This window comes from Salmo salar, chromosome ssa22, assembly GCF_905237065.1.
Source record: "Salmo salar chromosome ssa22, Ssal_v3.1, whole genome shotgun sequence".
Taxonomy (NCBI): Eukaryota; Metazoa; Chordata; class Actinopteri; order Salmoniformes; family Salmonidae; genus Salmo; species Salmo salar.
The window spans coordinates 63,597,439-63,609,674 of record NC_059463.1 but is presented as its reverse complement, the minus strand read 5'-3'; the positions used below and the strand labels follow the sequence as shown (position 1 = coordinate 63,609,674).

Sequence of the window (12,236 nt, the reverse complement as noted above, 5' to 3'; positions counted from 1 at the left end):
GTAAAGATAACTTGGCTATATGAATCTTTTTCCCAATGCAGTTAAGCCAAAACCACGCTCTTGTTATTCAGAGAGGCATTCTACAGCGCTTTGAGCGCTCTCCAAGATTTAATCATATTTGCCCTTGTATTTCAAGACTGAAAAATCTAACAATGTCGTGGACCGAGCTAGCCGTTAACCTCCCTTAACGCTCAAAGACAGATTCAATGGCTGTAGCATTGCGTATTCGACTGAATGATTAGCTAATAAATATGAGAAAATATGATAATGGATAATAGACTACTAATGATATAACTTTAAATTCCCTACCTAGTAACGTTAAGTAGCCTCGGTTAACTTAGCTGACCTTCAATACAGGGAATTCAGCAGCGTTCTGAGACATTTTTACAGCTCATTGAAACTCTGAAAATAAATACATGGGCAAATGTTGCCAATCGGCCTGCATTACTGTAGGCAGCTAACTGTTAAATTACACTTTCCATCCTTACCTTGGAAGGTCACCGTCTCTGCGCTGATCACCTGAGAGTGAGACAACGCTAGCTAGCCAATGGGACCTCTGAATAACGGGGCCTGGTTTTGGCTTAACCCCTGTTGGGACGCTGGCTATATACATGGGGTACCAGTATCGATGTGCAGGGGTATGAGGTAATTGAGGTAGATGTGTACATCTAACTAGGAATAAAGTGACAGATAGGAAACCGTACCAGCAGCTTATGGGCGGCAGGTAGCGTAGCGGTTAAGAGCATTGAGCCAGTAACCGAAAGGTCACTTCTTTGAATCTCCGACGAGGTGAAAAACCTGTCTGCGCCCTTGAGTAAGGTACCTAATTGCTCCTGTAAGTCACTCTGGATAAGAGGGACACATTTTTTTAAATAAGTCAAAGTTAGTGCAAAAAGGATCAATGCAAATAGTCTGGGTAGCTATTGGTTAACTATTTAACTAACTATTCATCAGTCTTATGGCTTTGGGGTAGAAGCTGTTCAGGATCCTGTTGGTTCCAGATTTGGTGTGTTTGTACCGCTTGCCGTGCGGTAGCAGAGAGAACAGTCTATGACTTGGGTGGCTGGAGTCTTTGACAATTTGTAGGGCCTTCCTTTGACACCACCTGGTATAGAAGTCCTGAATGTAGAGGCCTTCACGGGTCCAAAAAGTTGGACCCGTCCCAAAAATGGATCTGGGGCTTTCCTGTCTGGAACCAGTATGCATAAATTAGTTTAAATGTTTAAATATTGAGACCCCTTCCGAACGGACCCGAGAACAAGTAGACCCGTTCCATATAGACCTGGCCAGATCCAGGCCAGGGCTGATCCGAGTGAGGGAGCAGCAGTAAAGTACATTTTTAAGCTATTTATTAACCTACAAAGTATTTTTTAAGATGGCCATACCATGGATCATTTGAAAATTTGATTTGGGATTTTAGGACCCCTGTATAATAAATAAATAAAAATTGATAGAACATTGAATTTAGCCTCTACTACTATAGCCAATAGAAACACATTGAATAACACATTCAGAAATCACAAAACAGACAGGCCCCCATAAGGACTAAGGTTTTGGAGTGTGTCCTATATCTAGGAGATATAAGAAAGCTCAGGAAATATTTTTGTTTTTTGGACACATATTTAACCCTTTTTTTTGTTGATGCAAAATTACCTCCATACTTCTATTCATTTTTTAAAACTGGTACCGAGTTACCTTCAGAAGAGTACCATGACTCTTGTGGGGTCGTAGAGCAAAACGGAGATAGTGTTCGTGAGAACCTCCCCTTTCCATAGTGGGGTCATATTATACTGAACAAAAATATAAATGTATGGTGCTGTTCCCATGTTTCATGAGCTGATATAAAAGATCCCAAAAATATTCCATACGCACAAAAATCTGATTTCTCTCAAATTTTGTGCACAAATTTGTTTACATCCCTGTTAGTGAACATTTCTCCTTTGCCAAGATAATCCATCCACCTGACAGGTGTGGCATATCAAGAAGATGATTAAACAGAATGATCATTACACAGGTGCACCTTGTGCTGGGGACAATAAAAGGCCACTCTAAAATGTGCAGTTTTGTCAAACGACACAATGTCACAGATGTCTCAAGCGTGCAATTGACATGCTGACTGCAGGAATGTCAACCAGAGCTGTTGCCATAGAATTGAATGTTAATTTCTCTACCATAAGCCACCTCTGATGATGTTTTAGAGAATTTGGCAGTATGTTCAACAGGCATCACAACCACAGACCACGTGTACCCACGGCAACCCAGGAACTCCACATCCGTCTTCTTCACCTGCTGGATGGTCTGAGACCAGCCACCCGGACAGCTGATGAAACTGTGGGTTTGTCTGAGACCAGCCACCCGGACAGCTGATGAAACTGTGGGTTTGTCTGAGACCAGCCACCCAGACAGCTGATGAAACTGTGGGTTTGTCTGAGACCAGCCACCCGAACAGCTGATGAAACTGTGGGTTTGTCTGAGACCAGCCACCCGGACAGCTGATGAAACTGTGGGTTTGTCTGAGACCAGCCACCCGAACAGCTGATGAAACTGTGGGTTTGTCTGAGACCAGCCACCCGAACAGCTGATGAAACTGTGGGTTTGTCTGAGACCAGCCACCCGAACAGCTGATGAAACTGTGGGTTTGTCTGAGACCAGCCACCCGGACAGCTGATGAAACTGTGGGATTGTCTGATGAGACCAGCCACCCGGACAGCTGATGAAACTGTGGGTTTGTCTGAGACCAGCCACCCGGACAGCTGATGAAACTGTGGGATTGTCTGATGAGACCAGCCACCCGGACAGCCGATGAAACTGTGAGTTTACACAACCGTAGAATTCCTGCACAAACTGTCAGAAACCGTCTCAGGGAAGCTCATCTTTAGTTTATTTTTATTTCACCTTTATTGAACCAGGTGGCCAGTTGAGAACAAGTCCTTTATTTAATCAGGTAGGCTAGTTGAGAACAAGTCCTTTATTTAACCAGGTGGCCAGTTGAGAACAAGTCCTTTATTTAACCAGGTAGGCTAGTTGAGAACAAGTCCTTTATTTAACCAGGTGGCCAGTTGAGAACAAGTCCTTTATTTAACCAGGTAGGCTAGTTGAGAACAAGTTCTCATTTACAACTGTGACCTGGCCAAGATAAAGCAAAGCAGTGTGACACAAACAACAACACAGAGTTACACATGGAGTAAACAAGAGTACAGTCAATAACACAATAGAAAAATCTGTATACAGTGTGTGCAAATGAAGTAAGGAGGTAAGGCAATATATAGGCCATAGTGGCGAATTAATTACAATTTAGCAATTAACACTGGAGTGATAAATGTGCAGATGAGGATGTGCAAGTAGAAATACTGGTGTGCAAAAGAGCAGAAAACAAAAAACAAATATGGGGATGAGGAAGGTAGTTGGTTGGATGGGCTGTTTACAGATGGGCTGTGTATCTGCGTGCTCGTCATCCTCACCAGGGTCTTGATCTGACTACAGTGGGTAAATGCTCATGTTTGATTGCCACTGGCACGCTGGAGTAGTGTGCTCTTCATGGATGAATCCCAGTTTCAACTGTACCAGGCAGATGGAGTGTATGGCGTCGTGTGGACGAGTGGGTTACTGATATCATCGTTGTGAACAGAGCGCCCCATGGTGTCGGGGGCGGGTTATGGTATGGGGCAGGCATAAGCTATGGACAACGAACACAATTGCATTTTATCAATGGAAATTTAAATGCACAGAGATACCGTGATGAGATCCTCAGGCCCATTGTAGTCATCCGTCGCCATCACCGCATGTTTCAGCATGATAATGCATGTTTCAGCGTGATAATGCATGGGTCATGCGTGATAATGCATGGGTCATGCGTGATAATGCATTGGGTCATGCGTGATAATGCATGGGTCATGTCACAAGGATCTGTACGCAATTCCTGGAAGCTGAAAATGTACCAGTTCTTCCATGGCCTGCATATTCACCAGATCCATTGAGGGATACTCTGGCTTGACGTGTACTACAGCTTGTTCCAGTTCCCACCAACATCCAGCAACTTCGCATAGCCATTGAAGAGGAGTGGGACAACATTACACAGGCCACAATCAACAGCCTGATCAACTCTGAGAAGATGTGGCGCTGCAGGAAGCAAATGGTGGTCACACCAGATACTGACTGGTTTTCTGATCAACACCCCTACTTTTTTTTTTAAGGTATCTGTGACCAACAGATACAGTTGTAGTCAGAAGTTTACATTCACCTTAGCCAAATACATTTAAACTCAGTTTTTCACAATTCCTGACATTTAATCCTAGTAAAAATTCCCTGTCTTAGGTCAGTTAGGATCACCACTTTATTTTAACACAGGGGCCCCACAAGGGTGCGTGCTCCTGTACTCCCTGTTCACCCATGACTGCGTGGCCATTCACGTCTCCAAATCAATAATCAAGTTTGCAGACGACACAACAGTAGTAGGCCTGTTTACCAACAATGACGAGACAGCCTACAGGGAGGAGGTGTGGGCCCTGGCGGAGCGGTGCCAAGAAAATAATCTCTCCTTCATCGTTAACAAAACTAAGGAGCTGATTGTGGACTTCAGGAACCAGAAGAGGGAGCATGCCCCTATCCACCTCAACAAAACCGCAGTGGAAAAGATGGAAAGCTTCAAGTTCCTTGGTGTAAACATCACTGACAAATTGAAATGGTCCACCCACACAGACAGTGTGGTAAAAAAGGCACAACAGTGCCTCTTCAACCTCAGGAAGCTGAAGAAATTAGTCTTGGCCCCTAAAACCCACAAACTTTTACAGATGCACAATTCGAGAGCGTACTGTTGGGCTGTATCACCGCCTGGTATTGTAACTGCACCCCCCGTAACCGCAAGGCTCTCCACACTACCTGCCCTCCAGGTCACCTACACCACCCGATGTCACAGGAAGGCCAAAAAGATCCTCAATGACATCAACCACCTGAGCCACTTCCTGTTCACCCCGCTATCATCCAGAAGGCGAGGTCAGTACATGTGCATCAAAGCTGCGACCGAGACAGTGAGAAACAGCTTCTATCTCAAGGCCATCAGACTGTTAAATAGCCATCACAAGATGGATACTCTACACCTTAGGGGTTGCTGCCCTATATACAGTTGAAGTCGGAAGTTTACATACACCTTAGCCAAATACATTTAAACTCAATTCTCGTAAAAATTCCCTGTCTTAGATCAGCTAGGATCACCACTTTATTTTAAGAATGTGAAATGTCAGAATAATAGTAGAGAGAAGGATTGATTTCAGCTTTTATTTCTTTCATCACGTTCCCAGTGGGTCGGAAGTTTACATACACTCAAGTAGCATTGCCTTTAAATTGTTTAACTTGGGTCAAATGTTTCGGGTAGCCTTCCACAAGCTTCCCACAATAAGTTGGGTGAATTTTGGCCCATTCCTCCAGGCAGAGCTGGTGTAACTGAGTCAGGTTTGTAGGCCTCCTTACTCGCACACGCTTTTTCAGTTCTGCCCAGAAATGTTCTATAGGAGTGAGGTCAGGGCTTTGTGAAGGCCACTCCAATACCTTGACTTTGTTGTCCGTAAGCCATTTTGCCACAACTTTGGAAGTATGTTTGGGGTCATTGTCCATTTGACAGACCCATTTGCGATCAAGCTTTAACTTCCTGACTGATGTCTTGAGATGTTGCTTCAATATATTCACATAATTTCCCTTCCTCATGATGCCATCTATTTTGTGAAGTGCACCAGTCCCTCCTGCAGCAAAGAACCCCCACAACATGATGCTGCCACCCCCGTGCTTCACGGTTGGGATGGTGTTCTTCGGCTTGCAAGCGTCCCCCTTTTTCCTCCAAACATAACGATGGTCATTATGGCCAAACAGTTCTATTTTTGATTCATCAGACCAGAGAACATTTCTCCAAAAAGTACGATCATTGTCCCCATGTGCTGTTGCTTTTTTATGGCGGTTTGGGAGCAGTGGCTTCTTCCTTGCTGAGCGGCCTTTCAGGTTCATCTCTAGGAGACAGAACGCGTCTCCTTCCTGAGCGGTATGATGGCTGCGCGGTCCCATGGTGTTTATACTTGCGTACTATTGTTTGTACAGATGAACATGGTACCTTCAGGCGTGTGGAAATTGCTCACAAGGATGAACCAGACTTTTTCTGAGGTCTTGGCTGATTTCTTTTGATTTTCCCATGATGTCAAGCAAAGAGGCACTGGGTTTGAAGGTAGGTCTTGAAATACATCCACAGGTACACCTCCAATTCACTCAAATGTTGTCAAGTAGCCTATCAGAAGCTTCTAAAGCCATGACATAATTTTCTGGAATTTTCCAAGCTGTTTAAAGGCACAGTCAACTTAGTGTATGTAAACTTCTGACCCACTGGAATTGTGATACAGTGAATTATAAGTGAAATAATCTGTCTGTAAACAATTGTTGGAAAAATGTCCCAAGATGTCCCAACCGACTTGCCAAAACTATAGTTTGTTAACAAGACATTTTTGGAGTGGTTGAAAAACAAGTTTTAATGACTCCAACCTAAGTGAATGTAAACTTCCGACTTCAACTGTACATATCTGTATTCCCAGTTGTGAAATCCATAGATTAGGGCGTAATGAATTTCAATTGACTGATCTCCTTATATGAACTGTAACTCTGAGGGGCCCCTGTTGAGGGACAGCGTGGTGGATGTGTTGTTGCCTACCCTCACCACCTGGGGGGCGGCCCGTCAGGAAGTCCAGGATCCAGTTGCAGAGGGAGGTGTTCAGTCCCAGGATCTTTAGCTTAGTGATGAGCATAGAGTGCATTCCTTTTGTCCGGGTGGGAAAGGGCAGTGTTGAGTGCAATAGAGATTGTGGCATCTATGGATCTGTTGGGGCAGTATGCGAATTGGAGTGAGTCCAGGGTTTCTGGGATGATGGTCATTTTAACTCATGTTCTGTGTAGCACTGTGGCCATCACTCTAACAAGACTGTCCACTATATAGAAGTAGTTCTGTGATATCTCCCTGCACATTGTGATGTATTTACTATGAAGTATTAACAGGACTGTCCACTATATAGAAGTAGTTCTGTGATATCTCATTTTACATTTTACATTTTAGTCATTTAGCAGACGCTCTTATCCAGAGCGACTTACAGTAGTGAATGCATACATTTCATACAATTTTATAAGTTATTTACTATGTATTTACTATGTAGTATTAACAGGACTGTCCACTATATAGAAGTAGTTCTGCGATATCTCCCTGCACATTGTGGTGTATTTACTATGAAGTATTAACAGGACTGTCCACTATATAGAAGTAGTTCTGTGATATCTCCCTGCACATTGTGGTGTATTTACAGGCTCTCTTGATCTTGGGCAGGACGAAGCTCTGAGTGAACTGGTCTTTGGTCAGAGAGCCTTTCCCCTGTGCTGCTAGCACACGGTTTAGAAACATCAGAGTGTAGTTGTAGCAGTTGTGCGTCTCCTTGTCAAACCTACAAGACCAGAAGATAAACATGTTTATTACAGTACCTTTACCTCAATCTCAATGCCAAAACAACTGTTCCCCTGTCAGTAATACAGTAATATACTTTAACAACTGTTCCCCTGTCAGTAATACAGTAACATACTTTATCAACTGTTCCCCTGTCAGTAATACAGTAATATACTTTAACAACTGTTCCCCTGTCAGTAATACAGTAATATACTTTAACAACTGTTCCCCTGTCAGTAATACAGTAATATACTTTATCAACTGTTCCCCTGTCAGTAATACAGTAATATACTTTAACAACTGATCCCCTGTCAGTAATACAGTAATATACTTTTAACAACTGTTCCCCTGTCAGTAATACAGTAATATATTTTAACAACTGTTCCCCTGTCAGTAATACAGTAATATACTTTAACAACTGTTCCCCTGTCAGTAATACAGTAATATACTTTAACAACTGTTCCCCTGTCAGTAATACAGTAATATACTTTAACAACTGATCCCCTGTCAGTAATACAGTAACATAATTTATCAACTGTTCCCCTGTCAGTAATACAGTAATATACTTTATCAACTGTTCCCCTGTCAGTAATACAGTAATATACTTTAACAACTGATCCCCTGTCAGTAATACAGTAATATACTTTTAACAACTGTTCCCCTGTCAGTAATACAGTAATATATTTTAACAACTGTTCCCCTGTCAGTAATACAGTAATATACTTTAACAACTGTTCCCCTGTCAGTAATACAGTAATATACTTTAACAACTGTTCCCCTGTCAGTAATACAGTAATATACTTTAACAACTGATCCCCTGTCAGTAATACAGTAACATAATTTATCAACTGTTCCCCTGTCAGTAATACAGTAATATACTTTAACAACTGTTCCCCTGTCAGTAATACAGTAACATACTTTATCAACTGTTCCCCTGTCAGTAATACAGTAATATACTTTAACAACTGTTCCCCTGTCAGTAATACAGTAATATACTTTAACAACTGATCCCCTGTCAGTAATACAGTAATATACTTTAACAACTGTTCCCCTGTCAGTAATACAGTAATATACTTTAACAACTGTTCCCCTGTCAGTAATACAGTAATATACTTTAACAACTGATCCCCTGTCAGTAATACAGTAATAGAGACTTTAAAATATTGATGGGAGACTCTGTTACGGAGGAATGTAAATGCTTGTTTTTAGGCTGGATCATGTTCTTGTATTGTTGTATGTTATAATTCTATAATGTATTGATTGTTGCTGCCTTCTTGGCCATGTCTCCCTTGAAAAATATACTTGTTCTCAATGGGCTTTTCCTGGTTAAATAAAGGTTAAATAAAAAACAAACTGTTCCTCTGTCACTAATACAGTAATAGTGTCACGTCCTGACATTGACATTTTAGTCATTTAGCAGACGCTCTTATCCAGAGTGACTTACAGTAGTGAATGCATACATTTCATACATTTAATTTAATTTCATGCATTTTTTTTGTACTGGCCCCCCGTGGGAATCGAAACCACAACCCTGGTTGTTGCAAACACCATGCTCTACCAACTGAGCCACAGGGAAGACCAAGGAAGACCTAAGTTGTTATTTTCTATGGTAGAGTAGGTCAGGGGGTGTTTGTCTGTTTCTCTATTTCTATGTTCAGTTTCTAGTTTTGTATTTCTATGTTGTTTTTTGGTATGATCTCCAATTAGAGGCAGCCGGTTGTCGTTGTCTCTAATTGGAGGTCATATTTAAGTTGATGTTTGTCCCACTTGTTTTTGTGAGTGATTAACTTTCGAGTAGTGTGTTTTCCTCTCCGCGTTACGGTTTGTTGTTTTTGTGAGTGATTATCTTTCGAGTAGTGTGTTTTCCTCTCCGCGTTACGGTTTGTTGTTTTTGTGAGTGATTAACTTTCGAGTAGTGTGTTTTCCTCTCCGCGTTACGGTTTGTTGTTTTTGTGAGTGATTAACTTTCGAGTAGTGTGTTTTCCTCTCCGCGTTACGGTTTGTTGTTTTTGTGAGTGATTATCTTTCGAGTAGTGTGTTTTCCTCTCCGCGTTACGGTTAGTTGTTTTTGTGAGTGATTATCTTTCGAGTAGTGTGTTTTCCTCTCCGCGTTACGGTTTGTTGTTTTTGTGAGTGATTATCTTTCGAGTAGTGTGTTTTCCTCTCCGCGTTACGGTTTGTTGTTTTTGTGAGTGATTATCTTTCGAGTAGTGTGTTTTCCTCTCCGCGTTACGGTTTGTTGTTTTTGTGAGTGATTATCTTTCGAGTAGTGTGTTTTCCTCTCCGCGTTACGGTTTGTTGTTTTTGTGAGTGATTATCTTTCGAGTAGTGTGTTTTCCTCTCCGCGTTACGGTTTGTTGTTTTTGTGAGTGATTATCTTTCGAGTAGTGTGTTTTCCTCTCCGCGTCACGGTTAGTTGTTTTTGTGAGTGATTATCTTTCGAGTAGTGTGTTTTCCTCTCCGCGTTACGGTTTGTTGTTTTTGTGAGTGATTATCTTTCGAGTAGTGTGTTTTCCTCTCTGCGTCACGGTTTGTTGTTTTTGTGAGTGATTATCTTTCGAGTAGTGTGTTTTCCTCTCCGCGTTACGGTTTGTTGTTTTTGTGAGTGATAATCTTTCGAGTAGTGTGTTTTCCTCTCCGCGTTACGGTTAGTTGTTTTTGTGAGTGATTATCTTTCGAGTAGTGTGTTTTCCTCTCCGCGTTACGGTTTGTTGTTTTTGTGAGTGATTATCTTTCGAGTAGTGTGTTTTCCTCTCCGCGTTACGGTTTGTTGTTTTTGTGAGTGATTATCTTTCGAGTAGTGTGTTTTCCTCTCCGCGTTACGGTTTGTTGTTTTTGTGAGTGATTATCTTTCGAGTAGTGTGTTTTCCTCTCCGCGTCACGGTTAGTTGTTTTTGTGAGTGATTATCTTTCGAGTAGTGTGTTTTCCTCTCCGCGTCACGGTTAGTTGTTTTTGTGAGTGATTATCTTTCGAGTAGTGTGTTTTCCTCTCCGCGTTACGGTTTGTTGTTTTTGTTTCTTCAAGTATTTAAGTGTATTTCATTCAGTTTCACGTTTAATAAATATGTGGAACCACAACCATGCTGCGCGTTGGTTCCGATCATTCACACAGCCGCGACAAATAGAGACTTTATCAACTGTTCCTATATCACTAATACAGTAATAGGATCTTAAAGTTCAATATGAAGGTGCACCTTTTGTATGCTGGGTCCCACATCTCGGCGTCTGAGAACTTGTTGAGGTATTGGTCCCACTGGTTGAGAAGGTTAAACATGTCTGGTTGGATAAGGGGAATACTGATACACATCTCCCAGCCTCGCTGGTCCTGCCGGACCCCTGGCTTAGTGTAGTTGAACACCACTCCTTTAGAACAAAGACACGGACTGTCAGTATTAAGTGTTTCCAGTTTTAGTCCTAATGACATTTTGATGTCAGTAATGTTAACTTTCCATTGAGTAAATTGTGAAGGGAAGTTGTAGCATGTACCGTTACAGTATGGGTAAAAAAAACCTACCATTAGTGTCTGTGATCCCAGTGTGTAGGTCTGAGCCGCCATCAAACTCCCTAAACACAGCAATCTACATTCAATCAATCTATGATGTGTGTAACAGCTGTCCGTGCATTGAGTTTGTGTCCATTCAATGTGCAGCAAACAGACCATCTGCTTAGAAGAGCATGTTGCCTTTTACACCAACACAGTAGTCATTGGTTACCTGAGGTTGTTTTCCTCAGCAGGTGCGACCAGGAAGCAGCATGGGGTCTTGTGTCCGTTAGAAAAAGGGTTAGGGATACGGATAGGAGCCTCCTCCAGCCTGCCACTGCTGAAGCTCACTCCACACTCTGGACATTTCTCTGGAACGAAGAAACAGAAGATGTCCTTCTCACAGTGGCTGAACTTAATCACACTCTTTTTCTCCATGGAAACAGATGGAATAGAACTTCCCTACTAGGTTGCTTACTAAGTTCCCTACCCAGTGCTAGGTCTTCACACTAACACCCTAGCAGGACAGCAGGGTAATTTAACCTATCTGGTCTATGACGCTGCACTCACACAACCTTCTCATTTGTCACTAACCGACTGGGGCCTATCAGGTTGCACCTATACTGTCCCCATTCTCTTCTGTTCAGCAGTCCTGTTTTTTGCTCATTCCTTAGTTCACTGTAAAGGGTTATGGTCAGTCCTATACTGTCTAGGTAGTTCACTGTAAAGGGTCAGTCCTATACTGTCTAGGTAGTTCACTGTAAAGGGTCAGTCCTATTCTGTCTAGGTAGTTCACTGTAAAGGGTCAGTCCTATTCTGTCTAGGTAGTTCACTGTAAAAGGTCAGTCCTATTCTGTCTAGGTAGTTCACTGTAAAGGGTCAGTCCTATACTGTCTAGGTAGTTCACTGTAAAGGGTCAGTCCTATTCTGTCTAGGTAGTTCACTGTAAAAGGTCAGTCCTATTCTGTCTAGGTAGTTCACTGTAAAGGGTCAGTCCTATACTGTCTAGGTAGTTCACTGTAAAGGGTCAGTCCTATACTGTCTAGGTAGTTCACTGTAAAGGGTCAGTCCTATTCTGTCTAGGTAGTTCACTGTAAAAGGTCAGTCCTATTCTGTCTAGGTAGTTCACTGTAAAGGGTCAGTCCTATACTGTCTAGGTAGTTCACTGTAAAGGGTCAGTCCTATACTGTCTAGGTAGTTCACTGTAAAGGGTCAGTCCTATACTGTCTAGGTAGTTCACTGTAAAGGGTCAGTCCTATACTGTCTAGGTAGTTCACTGTAAAAGGTCAGTCC

General features: G+C 42.2%; 1 protein-coding gene across 1 annotated transcript; it reads right to left on the bottom strand.

Annotated features, from left to right (window-relative positions):
- Window positions 1–7,245: 7,245 nt before the first annotated feature.
- Window positions 7,246–11,381, bottom strand: mkrn2os.2 (MKRN2 opposite strand, tandem duplicate 2). The gene is made up of 4 exons (XM_014168477.2): window positions 11,176–11,381; window positions 10,977–11,026; window positions 10,657–10,825; window positions 7,246–7,463 (listed from the first exon to the last, which is right to left on the bottom strand). Exons 1-4 carry the CDS (start codon window positions 11,379–11,381, stop codon window positions 7,250–7,252), a joined length of 639 nt encoding a protein of 212 aa, XP_014023952.2. The 3' UTR covers window positions 7,246–7,249.
- Window positions 11,382–12,236: the final 855 nt, after the last annotated feature.